Source organism: Stegostoma tigrinum, chromosome 2 (assembly GCF_030684315.1).
Source record: "Stegostoma tigrinum isolate sSteTig4 chromosome 2, sSteTig4.hap1, whole genome shotgun sequence".
Taxonomy (NCBI): Eukaryota; Metazoa; Chordata; class Chondrichthyes; order Orectolobiformes; family Stegostomatidae; genus Stegostoma; species Stegostoma tigrinum.
This window is the reverse complement of record NC_081355.1, coordinates 23649007-23664115: the sequence shown is the minus strand read 5'-3', so window position 1 is coordinate 23664115 and position 15109 is coordinate 23649007. Positions and strand designations below refer to the sequence as shown.

General features: G+C 40.9%; 1 protein-coding gene across 8 annotated transcripts in view; it reads right to left on the bottom strand.

Moving 5' to 3' along the window:
* The window catches only part of LOC125447272 (genetic suppressor element 1-like), a 277157-nt gene that overhangs the window by 51622 nt on the left and 210426 nt on the right, over positions 1 to 15109 (bottom strand). For all 8 annotated transcript variants that reach the window (XM_048521570.2, XM_048521587.2, XM_059652856.1 and 5 more), the window contains 3 exons: positions 9258 to 9421; positions 2802 to 3011; positions 2001 to 2189 (listed from right to left, as the gene is read on the bottom strand). In XM_048521570.2, the coding sequence (XP_048377527.2) occupies positions 2001 to 2189; positions 2802 to 3011; positions 9258 to 9421 (563 nt within the window). The remainder of the gene's footprint in view (positions 1 to 2000; positions 2190 to 2801; positions 3012 to 9257; positions 9422 to 15109) is intronic.

The following is a 15109-nucleotide window of genomic DNA, read 5'->3' as shown; positions in this document are numbered from 1 at the left end:
CAAAGCCTGGAAGGTAATGTAATATAATTTTTTTCCAAAATAGAACAACCTTGCTTGGATAGGCGTTCAAGTTGGCTATAATTGAAACATGCAAAAAACTAGATCAATATTTGATTACTTTTTAACCCTTTACTAAAGAATGAGCCAAAACCCATTGAAAATAGAAATCTGAGAACTAAGGAGATAATCATCAATCTGTTTGATTTCACAGAGGTTGAAAACTTCACATTCAAGATCTTGGGAGGGGTCAGCGTAAAGTCTATGATTGTCCTACATCAATTGTAAAGAGAATGTGTTTGATGGGAAAATGTTGTTTTCTTATTGTTTCAAGCTTCTGTTGGTTTTATATTGAGAAGTAGCACATCTGTAGCACTATATTGGGAACAGTAGATAGAAACCTTGTATCGTATTAACCTTTGGTACACCAACGTGCTACACACTGCTTTAGAAAAGGAATTCAAAATAAAACTTTATGAAGAGGAATTCTCAGAATTTAGATTTCAACTATATCCTCCTCAGTGCTTTTCAAATACTTAGGAACATTAAAAAAAACACTCCCTTCATTTTACCACTGATCACAGCAAATCAGATAATTGCGTGTATAACACACATCACTACAACATCCATTCAAAATCATATTGAACTTGGTGCACATATTCAGCAGAGAGCCAGCTTAGAGCATGCTGACCTCCAAAACCAGCAGCCATTCTCACAGAGATAATGGGAACTGCAGATGCTGGAGATTCCAAGATAATAAAATGTGAGGCTGGATGAACACAGCAGGCCAAGCAGCATCTCAGGAGCACAAAAGCTGACGTTTCGGGCCTAGACCCTTCATCAGAGAGGGGGATGGGGTGAGGGTTCTGGAATAAATAGGGAGAGAGGGGGAGGTGGACCGAAGATGGAGAGAAAAGAAGATAGGTGGAGAGAGTATAGGTGGGGAGGTAGGGAGGGAATAGGTCAGTCCAGGGAAGACGGACAGGTCAAGGAGGTGGGATGAGGTTAGTAGGTAGATGGGGGTGTGGCTTGGGGTGGGAGGAAGGGATGGGTGAGAGGAAGAACAGGTTAGGGAGGCAGAGACAGGTTGGACTGGTTTTGGGATGCAGTGGGTGGAGGGTAAGAGCTGGGCTGGTTGTGTGGTGCAGTGGGGGGAGGGGACGAACTGGGCTGGTTTAGGGATGCGGTGGGGGAAGGGGAGATTTTGAAACTGGTGAAGTCCACATTGATACCATTAGGCTGCAGGGTTCCCAGGCGGAATATGAGTTGCTGTTCCTGCAACCTTCGGGTGGCATCATTGTGGCACTGCAGGAGGCCCATGCTCACAGACGTCCACACAACTTCAATGGAAGATTATTACTTACACAGAACTGAAAGCGTTTTTATGCATGTATACCTGATGACATGAGGGCTGGCCCATATTAAGCCCTACCTAAGTTAGAGGTTCAAATCACAGCTTGAAATCCTGAAGGATTGACCATTAATCATCATAAAAGGAGGCTCCTGAATGACCCATCTTTTGATGACCCCACTGGCAACTCTTTGGCACAAGGTTCTGGTCTTTTCAGGTGAGCATGGAGATGCTGCTTGGCCTGCTGTGTTCATCCAGCCTCACATTTTATTATCTTGGATTCTCCAGCATCTGCAGTTCCCAGTATGTCTGTGAGAATGGTTGCTGGTTTTGGAGGTCAGCATGCTCTAAGTGCTCCTGTTTACCAGATATATGCAAATTGTGGGATCTTACCTCCCCCACATCTTGTGAACTTTGGTCGGCTCAGTGGCAAATTTCCCACCAGGTGTGGCTCAATAGTTATGCTGAAATATAGCACCTCATGGAATTCTGGGCTGCCTTCTTTTTGCAATTTGATCCAACTTGACATAACCTTCAACACTGGAGCAACTCCTACCATTTTTCTAATTGCCTCAGAAGAAAAATATCAACTATTTTAAAACAAAAGGGCTGTAATTATTGTTATTACAAAAGGTGTTTGCTCAATACTGACCTTCCTGCTGTGACGATGGACAAATGATCTGGGTGTAGGCCTGAAAGTGATGTTTGAGCTAAGCTCAGAGGCTGCCTCATACCAGCAAAGGAGAGGTGCATATCAGTCGGTTGGAGAGGTGCTAAGGTACCAGGTTGTGGAATGTGAAGGAATGGTGCTTGAAGTGAAACAACATAAGGGTCATCGATTCTGCAAAATAAAACACACAGGTTACTCAAATTGTTCCTAAGAACTATAAGCATTAATTCCGAGCAGTTATTTTCAATTAACATGCTTTATTACTGGCAACACAGTGTGGAGCGGGAGGAGCACAGCAGGCTTGGCAGCATCAGAGGAGCAGGAAAGTTGACATTTCGGGTCGGGACCTTTCTTCAGAAATCCCCACTTCTGAAGAAGGGTCCGAACTGAAATGTCAACTTTCCTGCTCCTCTGATGCTGCCAGGCCTGCTGTGCTCCTCCAGCTCTACACTGTTATCTCTGATTCCAGCATCGACAGTTCTTATTACTATTTCTTATTGGGCAAGCTATTTTGAAGAGATCCTTACAGACACCAGTCTTAACAGAAATACATGATTTGAATCAAAGTATATTCATGAATTCAACCCAGTTCCAAGAAGGTATTGCATGCTGTTGCGGTACTTTCTGGACTGGATGATTCAAATGATAAAAGGCATGCAATAAATACATATAGGAAAAGACCATCTTATTCATGAGATCATTGAAGGTTCACTTGAACTATGTAATTCAGTGTGCTTTGTTTACCAGACCAATAGTTTTATTGTCAACTACCAAGATACTAACCTATAGTGTGGATGCTGATAAGGAAGATGCGATAGGAAGGCAGGATGGTAGTAAGCTGCAGATGCAGCAGCTGTTGCAGAATCTAATCCAAGTGAAGGCAGAGGTGACAAAGTCGAAATTTCATCTCGTCCATGATATGGACGGAAGCTTGCAAGGAAATCATCTGATCTGCTGCTGGAAGACACCAAGTGTGGAACTGGTCTCTGTAAACTACAAAATTGATAGGCTGTTAGCAAAAAAATATTTATTTGACGCTGAGGATTCAGCTATACTTATAAAAACAAGAGAGAGGCAAACTATTCAAATGTACGTTTCCCAAAGGGTAATAAGGTTTGAAGTTTTCTCTTCCTTAACCATCTTCCCTGTTGGTAACACACATACCTGATAGCAACAATTTTTAAGGATTGGTTTACTTAGCTACCGCTGAGGGTAACATCCGTTCCAGTTAGACAAGATTAGGTCATCACCTTAAAGTATCTTATAGATTGTCTGAGGATGAGTCCACAAAATAATGAATAATCCTGAGGATTGGGAGGGGTTTAAAAATCAGCAAGGGATGACCAATAAATTGGTAAACACAGAGAAAAATAATATGAGAGTCAATGACTAAGAAATATAATAAAAAGTTACACGTCATCCATGAATACAAAGGGGAAAATATGAAAAAATATAAAAGTAGGTCCCTTACAGACTGACACTTGTGTAATTCTAATGGAAAATAAGGAAATGGCAGAGGTATGAAACAAATAGTGCCTGTCTATCTTTACAGAAGGCACTAAGAACAGAGAAAATGACACAGGGAACCAAAGATCTAATGAGACTGTGAAATTTAAAGTATTAATACCTGCAAAGAAGCAGCACCAGAGAAATGAATGGAATTAAATGCTAAAAAGAAACTGTGGAATTGTTGGCCTGCTGCCTAGCCTTTTAATGAAGGTAGCTGCAAAATTGAATTAATTTGATCTTCCAGAATTTCCCAGATTCTAGAATGACCCCTTGGCCTTGGAAGGTAGCCAATATTAATGTAATATTTGAGAACAAAGAGAGGAAAAATAGAGATCATAGGCCAGTCATTTTGAATCGGTGGTAGAGAAAATGTTAGAACCTTTGATTAGGACTCCTGGACACTTGAAAAATTACAGTTTAACACAATACTAACACCATGATGTTTTGAAAGGGAAATGTGTTTGACAAATGTATTAGAATTTTTAAGGGTGTTACTAGCAAGGGAGATAGGGAGGAAACAGTAGATGGGATATATTTGGATTTTCAGGATCTCATTTTGTTTTGATTTATTATTGTCAAATGTACTGAGGTACAGTGAAAAGTACTGTTTGCATGCTAACCAGACAAATTATATTTTACATAAGTACATCCAGGAGGAGGAGGAGAACAGAATGCAAAATATAGTACAAAATCAAAGTTGCTGGAAAACCCAGAGCAGGTCTGGCAACTTCTATGAAAGAAAAAACAAAAGAGTTACGTTTTGAGTCTGGTGACCCTTCCTCAAAGCTGATGGTGGCTGGGAAAATGTCAGTTTATGTGCAGAAAATAGGGAGGTGGGTGGGGTAGGGAGTAAAAAATAGGATTCAGCCCAAACAGAGAGAAAGACAGTTGGACAGACAAAGGAATTGCTAACGATCAGGCTGGAGGGTGAATAGTTGTTAATGGGGACTGTTACTGACTAACAACAGGAGATGTGTAATGGCAGGCTATGTGGTAACAAGGCCTGGTGTGTGGGGTTGTGGGCTCGGACAGGAGAGAGTTTAGGCCCTAAAATTATTGAACTCAATATTGAGTCCGGAGGGGTGCAGGACCCCAAGTGGAAAATGAGGTTTGTTCCTCCAGTTTGTGGTGGGCTTTGCTGGAATACTGCTGCAAGCCAGAGACAGATGTTGGCCAGGGAGCAGTGTGGTGCATTGAAGTGGCAGGCAACAGGCAGTTCAGGGTCTTTTTTGCAAGCAGAATGTAAATGTTCTGCGAAGCGGTTGCCAAGTCTACGCTTTGTTCCCCCAACGTAGAGGAGAAGCAAATGCAGTAGGCTAGATTCTTGGAAGTGCAGGTGACGTGTTGCTTCACCTGGAAGGTATGTTTGGGCCCTTGGATACTGGGGAGGGAGGAGGTAAATGGACAGGTATTGCACCTTTGCCAGTTACAGGGGAAGGTGCCGTAGGGCTGTCGGAAGGTGTTGGGGGTGAAAGAAGTGTGGACCAGGGTGTCCCAGAGGGAATGGTCCCTGCAAAAGGTGGAGAAGTGTTGCAGCTGCAGAGAAGGTGCAGAGAAAGATCAACTCAAATATATGAGAGATCTGTTCATAAGTTTGATGACAGTAGGGAAGAAGTTGTTCTTAAATCTGTTTTCAAACTCAATCCAGGATTTTGTGCCTTTTTGTTCTGCAATATGGCATAGAGGAAGTCAAATTTACATAACCAAGCTAGTGGCAAGAAATTCCAGCTGGGAACGTACACTATGAATTCCGGCCATAGATCACACAGTGTGGAGCTGGAAGAGCACAACAGGCCAGGCAGCATCAGAGGAGCAATAAAGTTGACATTTCCGGTCAGAAACCTTACTATCTCTGAATTCTGGCCACGATTTCTTGACCATTCACACCATGATTAATGTTTGAAAATCAGCAGCAGTGGATCTTGCAATTTTGACATTTCTTCCTGGTGTGTGGGATTTCCCACTAGTAATGCAAAGTCAGAAAATTATCCAGATAAATAAGAATAACAATGGACAATTAGTAGATAAATAAATGAATAGGCGACATTTTAAAATAAGAGCCATAAGTTTGAAATTCAGCCCCAGAAAACCACAAAGTTGTTTATAACGTTCACAGAGTGGTAAGTACACCATATTTTAATGCTATCATTATTGAAAAAATAAGTAACAGTTAAAAGTCTTCTTTGGTACAGTGTTTCTATTCTGACTGATATTTTATCTCAAGAGGGTTGGAATATAAAAGCAGTGATGTGCTTCTGAGGCTTTATAAAGCTCTAGTTAGGCCCCATTTAGAATACTGTGTCCAATTTTGGGCCCTACACCTCAGGAAGGACATACTAGCCCTGTCCAGTGGAGATTCATACGGATGATCCCTGGAATGGTAGGTTTAACATATGATGAACAGCTAAGGATCCTGGGATTGTACTCATTAGAGTTTAGAAGGTTGAGGGGAGATCTAATAGAAACTTATAAGATAATGTGTGGCTTAGAAGGGGTGGATGCTAGGAAGTTGTTTCCGTTAGGCGGGGAGACTAGGGCCCAGAGGGGGTAAATTTAAAACTGAAATGAGACGACATTTCTTCGTCCAGAGAGTGATGGGCTTGTGGAATTCATCACCACGGAGTACAGTGGAGGCCGGGACGTTGGATGCCTTCAAGGCAGAGATCGACAAATTCTTGATCTCACAAGGAATCAAGGGCTACAGGGAGAGTGCAGGGAAGTGGAGCTGAAGTGCCCAACAGCCAGGATTAAATGGTGGAGTGGACTTGATGGGTCGAATGGCTTTACTTCCACTCCTATGTCTTATGGTCTTATGCAGTTCCAAATTAAATGGTTAGAATATCAAGGGGAGCGTACCTTAATTTCCTGTGTGCACTTTTGACAGACTAGAATGTGAACTGGTATACTGAAGATAAAAATTTATCCCTAAAGTTCCTTAAAAGTGGGGCAGTGTTGCAGTTGTGGAATACACTAACTGGTCGATAGTTAAAAACACACTGACTGGCCAGTTCATTAGTGGTACACAGAGTAGTTAGTAACACACATATGGTAAATCATCAACTTTTCAAATCTCTTGAACATAACTTGATTATTAATCTTCTTTTTCACTTGTGAAAATGATCATCACATATATCCTGTTAAATTTCAGATCTTAACTGGGATGCTGGGTGGAGTGGGAAGGTGCCTAGGCAAAAGACAAGTTTGGTAGGGACCGGGGAGCACCTTAGATTTCAAGTCAATAAACAGTCAGTTGCAGCAGAGGCCACAGAGATATCTGCAATGCCCTGATTAATTTTTGTGTCCAGCCAATGCACACTGCTATGATAAATCAAAAAGAAAACCAAACGCATTAGTTATTGGCAACGAATTCTCAAAGCAGTCCAATTAAACACTGGACTTTGTCTTTCTTTGGCAGAGAACCACAACTGCCATATGTTTTGGCTTATTTGATGAGCAGATTACAAAGATGACAATGTTAGGGGAATATTTAGACAATTTTTATATCGACAGTGTTGTTCTTATACACTGAGTATTGATATAGAGACTGTACAGCTCCTGGGTTTTTGTTTATAAATCAGTTTGCTTGTATTTAAAATCTTTCTTGCACTACTTCCAGCCCTGTCAGTAGTAGCATTGCAGCTATCCCTTTGGAATTCAATGTCCAGCTGTCAGACAACAGAAGCTCAGAAGAAATGATTGAGTTTCGGTCAGCTATAGCATTATAAAGGGGTATAGCAGCATAATTCACTGATAAAGCAGTGAACCAAGGTTATAAGGTGAGAAATGAAAATCTTTAGAAACATGCAATGTGAGAAGGTTATTTGCCCTCCTAACTCCCTCTTCCCCAGACTTATTTCTCACTGATTCATCATGGGCTTTTGAATATACACTTTGAATAAAATTTGACTCTTTGGACTTAGTATTCAGTTATTTCTTTACTATGCCTTCAAATCACTTTTAGTGCATATTTTGACACCTCATGCACACTTGAACACAAACACAAGTAAATTTTTGTATTTTATTAACCACTGCTCAACAGATGTCTAACAAACAGCAGGTAAGTACAGGCACAATAATAAGCTGCTTTATTTCCAGATAGGACTTACTGAATATGGGCAAGACTCAGGAACACTCAGTTACTGCCTGTGCATAAGATTACTGCTCCCAATACTATTGCACGGAGTAATTCTAACTGAAATTCACTGAGTCATGTCATGCATCTTAGTTATGAAACACATTGTAAGGCTAAAGATCAAAGTGAGAAAGCAGGATGAATTATCAAGAATTCTGTCTTGCATTGTGGATTTTGTTTGGTGAAATGAGGAGATTCAGTGTATTCCATTTAACACGAACTGGGCTCAGTTTGGACTTAGCTGCTTGCCAACTCACTGAATTACAAGATTCTGATGTTCTTTTCTCTCAACTTATGTCCTCTGACCCAAGAATGGAAACAAAGGAAAGACAAAATGAAGTGATATGACTGTGAGACTCATTATCAAATGTAGTGGTCAAAGCAAATAATATTTAATGGGAAGCTAATAATTGTATGAGGGAGAAGAGAGTAGGAGGTTACTAGAAATAGAATCAGTTAACCAAACAGAGGAAGTGCCTTAGGTGTAGCAAAATGCTAACATGGATTGTTTGGGATAAGTGGCTAGTTTCTGTGTTCTATGTCCCATGTAATCACGTAAAAGCTGAGGCATATTGAATATCATCAGTAAGTAAGCAATGATGTATCAGAGATAATGGGAACTGCAGATGCTGGAGAATCCGAGATAACAAAGTGTGGCCAAGCAGCACCTTAGGAGCGATATCTGCCGGGCCTACTATGTTCATCCAGCTCCACACTTTGTTATCTAGTAAGCAGTGATGATTGGAATAATACAAGATACGACGGGTAGAGAGCAGGGGCTGACATGTAAAATGTAAATGCTTTTATTCCCAACTATAGGTATGCATAAATCACTCATTACAGCACAGAACCATTCAATCTAATTTATCTTGGATAATTACTGTATTTAGAATGGTGTAAATTTTTAAAATAGCAACAAAATCACAGACGGTGCTTCATGCAACATAAAATTCAATTATATTGCAGGGAAACTTAGTTGGGGTGAAAGAATTGATTGATTGATTACGTTTAATAACATGTAGACCCTTTAAGACATGAGGTAGTGACATCCTGAGTCATCACAGAATCCCTACAGTGTGGGGACGGGCCAGTTGACCTATTTGAGTCCACATTGACCTTCCGAACAGCATAGCACCCAGACCCATCCTATCCCTGTAACCATGCATTTCCCATGGCTAACCCACCTAGCCTGCACATTCCTGAACACCATGGGCAATTTAGCACAGCCAATCCATGTAACCTGCACATCTTTGGACTGTAGGAGGAAACCAGAGCACCGGGGTAACCCACAGAGACACAGCAAGCAAATGCAAACTCCACACAGTCACCCGAGGGTGGTGTCAAATGCAGGTCCCTGGTTCCATGATGCAGCAGGGCTAACCACTGAGCCAACATGCGGCCCTCCTCTCGTTCTTCCCTCAACTCCTTCAAAATTTCACTGCACACTAATTAACAGGTTAATGTGTAGTCTAAGATTTCTGGATGTGCTATCTTGAGAACTCCATTTAAAACAGTATAGGGAGAAATGTCAACTTCCTGGTACAGTGACTATTGAAGAAAATGCCACTGTTTTCATGCCAAGAATAATTAGGACTTACTTAATTGTTGAATATGGTGATCCTTGGATGGAGTGACCAGATAGAAAGAAAGCTGGGTGCGTGGAAGCGAGGTGTGTGGGCAGCGATGCATTGTCCTTTTTCAGCAAAGATTCTGTAGAAAGAGGGTGGTCGTGATTTCTGGATCTCAGGGTGCCATCTGAGGTCTAAAGAGTGAGAATATAATTATTGTTAGATATCAAAAACCGCAACTTCAACATCTGCTTTTAACATCAGATAGGAAGAATGTGTCATTTTATATGCAATTAAACAATTATAATTTGATTGGAAAGGTAGTGGAGAAGTACTAATTTGCATATTTGCACACCGCTGCTTTCTTAATTAATCTTTATCTCTGTTAGCAGCTCTGCTGCAGCTGGCCTCTGTCTGTTTAGATCTGTGTTGCTTTCTCACTCCAGGGAGCTAATTTTGTGTAATTTGCAGCAGAGGAAAACTGCATTAGTACCAAAAAGAGTGCCACAAATTCAGTTTGGTTGTGCACTCAGTGTGACAAAAGCAGATTAATGCTGTGCACATTGTCACAGTGTGTAATGCCATAAATCCAGTTTAGTGCCACATTTAAAACGACAAAGACAGTTTCACATAAAAATGCTGTAAATGCATTTTACTCAGGCAGTATTTGCTCTCAGGGATTTTGAAGGAGATGGCTGAATCGAAGAAGAAACAATAAATTATATTCTATCACCGCCTTAGTCTGTTCTACTATGAGAACATTGAATCCATGATTTCTTCAGACTAGTCATTGTACCACGGCACCTAATTTTTATGGAAAGCAAGTTATGAAACTACACCAATTAAATTCTACAAAAATGCAAAGGGGTATGAATACCATAAATTAAATAATTGCTCGACCTTAGCAGATGATCAATGCCACTGATCCCAGTGGAAGGTATGCACTGACCCACGTCATATTAAAAAATGAATCAGAAAAATGAAGTGATAATACAAAGATATAGAAGGAGGAATTATATCTCATTCTGTCCAACAGAAACCAGGCAGAATGAGACTTAAATTGAAATCCGAATACTTAACATGTAAGTCCCACAAAGTAGCTATTTAACACCGCTGGTGGTATTGATCATTCAAGTGGGAGCCTCATATATTTATGTGAATAGGGGTCCTATCACACTTATAAAACCCCAATGTAATTTCAACAGTGAGGTATCCATTGTGAGAAAGAAGCAGCAAGTAATTGCCTCAATTTTTCATCCAGCAAGGAACAACACTTACTCTTCACCTCATGGACTGCTGTCTACAGGACTTTTGTAGGCTTGTCACAGGATTATAGAACTTCTTAAGCACAGAGGGAGGACATTTGGCCTGTTGTATTTGTGCCAGGCAATTTACTGAATGCCAAAGATAGCAAGAACTGCAGATGCTGGAGCATCTGCGCGCTGTATGCTATAATCATCAACACCTTCTGGTTGTCAACCATGTTAACTCCCTCTCCCACTCCCTGGGTGACAATGTCCATTCTGGGCCTCCTCCAGTGTCACAATGACACCACCAACTGCAGACGCAGCACCTCATATTCCGCCTCGACAGCCTAGAATTCACCAGTTTACAAATCTCCCCAGCTCCATCCTCATCCATGTCCGACCCTCCCTTTCATCCATGCCTCTTTAACCTGACACAACCTGTCCATCTTCTTTCTCACCTGTCTGCTCCACCCTTCTCATTGACCAATCTCCATTACCCCCTACCTGCATCCACCTATCACCATCCCACCTACTTTCCCCCAGCCCCACACCCTCATTTATTTCCCAGCTCCCTTACCCCTCCCCAGTCCTGATGAGGGGTGTAAACCTGAATTGTCGACTTTCCTGCCCCTCTGATGTTGCCTGACCTGCTGTGTTTCTCCAGCTCGATGCTGTATTTACTGAATGCCACTGCCTCAATTCTGGCCCGTAGCCCTGTATATTCTTCCTTCCCTTCAGATGGAATCACTGATTAAATGGTAATGTCACTGAATGACTAAGCTAGTTCCTGGGGACGTGGGCTCAAATCCCACCACGGTGAATTATTCAACTGAGCCCAACTCAATAAAAAACAATCAGAAGATAAAAGCTATACTGACAGCAATCATATAACTGTAGTTACGAAAGAGAGAACATCAGTATTCACTAATGCCCTCCGAAATAGCTCCAGAAACCACTCAATTGTAGCGAACCACTACAAAGCCTAAAAAAAAGACCCAATGTTGACCTTGGCATTGGAAATGACAATGAAAAACTCAGCCTGTTCATCCTTAAAAGTGGATGAATCACTACTCCTCCATGTGGAACACCTCAGAAGCACTGAGGTTGGCAAGGGAACAGAATGTATATAGGATAGATGTCTATAATGACCATCTCCAAAGTGGCTTGGTAGCACCACCACTGGCCAAGTACTAAACAATATTGCTGATGGGCGGAACTTGCAGCCAATTGTGAGGGAAACTCCACTTGGCTATGTCCTTACTCTAACTGTCAGAGATGCCTCTCTCCATGACGGTGACAGTAGGAGTGACTACTGAACTAAAGTCCTATCTTGACATTGCAGATACTCTCCATCATGTTATATGGCACTACCACTGTGCCAATGGTGAAAAGGTTTGAACAGATCTAGCAATTCAAGACCAGGCACTCATGAGGTGCTGTAGGCCAACAGCAGCAGCAGAATTAGATTCAACCATAACCTGTAACCTAATTACCCGACATATCTCCAATTCTAGCACTGAGGATCAATCCTACTCAATGTAGGGTGGAGTAGGGCATGTCAGGGTCTGCACTAGACTTATCTAAACGTAAAGTGCCATTCTGGTGAAGCTACAATGCAGGACTACTTGCAATGCAAACAGTGGAAGCATTGTGCGACAGATGGGGCTATGTGATCCCACAAACAAGAGATCAGACCTAAACTCAGCAGTCCTGCCACATACAATTGTGAATAATGGTGGACAATTAATTAATGCACTGGAGGTGGAAGCACCACAACTTTTCTCATCTTCAACAATGGGAAAGTTCAGCACATACATGAAGAAGACAAGGTTGAAGCATTTGCTGCCATCTTCAGCAAGAAGTGGATCAGCAATGTAGAAGATTGCCCCAGTATGTCCTGTGTGCAATTAAATGCAAGACCAATTCGTCCAGACTGAATACGGCCCCATTTGTCTACTCTCGATCATCATCAAAGTGATAGAGGTGTCATCAACAGTACTGTCAAACAGCACTTGTAAAGGAATAACTAAATATTTAAATTGGGTTCTTCGAGGCTACTCTGCTCTTGACCTCATTACAGCTTTGGTCCAAACATGAGTTAAACTCTGGAGATGATGTGATAGTGAGTGTCCTTGACATCAGGGCAGCATTTGATAGAGTGTGGTATTAAGAAACCCGTGCAAAACTAGTTTAAGACACAAAACTCCAGAAAAACTGGAGTCAACTGGAATCAGGGAATAGCTGTCCCCTGCCTGGAGTCATACTGAGCATAAAAGAGGATGGTTGTGGTTATTAAAGTTCAATCATCTCAGACCAAGGACATTACCATTGGAGTTCCTCAGGGTAGTGACCTAGAACCAATCAAATCCAGGTGCTTCAGCAGGCCCGTTCTTCCTTCATAAAGTCTAAACTGGGGATGTTTGCTCATGAATGCACTATTTTCATCATTATTTATGACTTTTCAGATGCTGAAGCAGTCTGTATCCTAACGCAACAAGAGCTGTACAATATTTTCATTTAGGCTGATAACTAACAAGTAACATTAGCATCACACAAGCAATGACCATCTCCAACAAAACACAATCTAACCATCTCCCCTCAGCACTCAATTGTGATGGAGTGTGACATTTAGATTTATTGACACAAATTTTCTTAAAACAGTTTGGATTTTCAACAGGTGGTATCTATACATTTGTCTTTTTGTGAAGGAGTTTAATAATCAGCTATATTAGTCTATTTGGAACCATGATTTTTAACGAACTTGCTAAAGACTGAAGAGGCTTTTGAAAATTTTATACTGTGGGCTTATACGACAGGAAAATAATTAGGGCATCAGCTTAGCAGAAGCTAGGACAATCAAGTTTGTTCCAGCTTAGTTCAAGACCTCTGTTAGGAGGAGGTCTGATTAATGCCAGATGCAAGAATGAGTTTGCTCTGAGCAGTTAGGGAATAAGTTGCCTCAGTGCAATGTCTCAATTTATGAAAATTTCCAAACCAGGAGTGTTTGGTTAGGAAATTGGAATGGCTATTCCATACTGAGAAAGTTTAAGATCTCAGTTGTGTGATAATTCAAGGAAAAGATTTCACAGCTCACACAACAGGAACTAAAAATATGAAAAATGTTATTAAGTCAAACACATGGATTGGGCAGGGAAGGAGAATTTATCTTTTTGTTTGCGCAGCTATAAAGTATGAGTGTTTGGGAATAGACGGGAACTTATTTTGCCATGCACTTTGAAACCTTTAGCTAAGTGTTGTATTTAGCTAAAATGGCATTGCAGAGAAAATCTTCTGTTTTATTGTTAAACCAAATCTGTAGCTTTTTCTGTTTATGTTTCAATGAAAGGACACAACATTTAATCAACAAAAACAAAATTTGATCTATCAAGCTATACTTCACGCTGGGATCTGACTTTTCCAGTGGTAACATTAGCTGGGATCATAACAATGGCTTTACCATCACTGAATCCTCCACTGTTAATGGTGATTTAGATTTATTGAGACAAACTGAACTGGATAAATAATGTAATTCTGAGTGCAGGAGAAAGGTGAGGATTTCTGTGGTGAATAACTCACTTCCTGTCTTCCTAATCCGAATCCATCATATACAAGGCACAAACCAAGAGTGTGATGGAATGCTTGCCACTTGACACCAACCAGGGCAAAACAACTAGCTTATGTGGCACCCCATACAACAATTCCAACTTGCACTCCATTCATTGCCAAAGCACAGTAGCAGTATGTGCCAGTTATAAGATGCACTGCAGTAACTCCCAAAGATCCTTCAAAAGCACTTTTCAAATTACCTAGAAGGGCCATCAGGGCAGCAGATGCATGGAAACACCAGGACCTTCAAATTTCCCTTCACTGGTCTAACTTGGAACAATATTACTGGTTCTTCACTGTCACTGGGTCAAAGTCCAGGAACACCCTTTCCAACAACATTGCAGGTGTTCCTAAACTCCAAGCATTGCAGTGATTCAAGAAGGCAGCTCATCACCACCTTGACAAGGGCAATTAGGGGTGGGAATAATGTTGGCCAGTCAGAGACGAACTTTTTAAAAAAATTACACAATATTACAATCAGCACTGGTGTGCTAAAAAGCTGCATTTTCACTGGCCAACAAAAATTTATAGGGGCCTCAACAAGGGTTAAATATGTTGCCAGGTTATTCCACAAAATGGCAAGAACTAGGAAACATTTTCACCCTCCCAACAGTCTACTAGATTTCAAAGGCTAATGGGTGGATATCTACAACTATTCATAGATAGTGGGCAAAATTGTGACCCAGATTCATGAAGATTTAATGCTCAATGTACTGTCCCAAATGAATTTCCACAATACTAGAATTTCCTTACCGAGTACAAATACCAATGATAATGTGTGCTGAAATTTTTCATGGTACGTTTAGTTTTCCAAAAGAGTAACAAGTAATTAATCAGATTATTTTTTATTTTATGGTTCTCAGGTCATGAACACTTGAGCTATAATCAGTCTGTGTTGCCACACTGTAATAGAACATGTTATTTTCATAGCTACAATAAAGAATTCCGATGTGCAAACATTTATACAAAGCTACGTACTAATTTATTAAATATTTTCCCTCGTTGCTTAGGGGTATAAAGGTTTAAAAC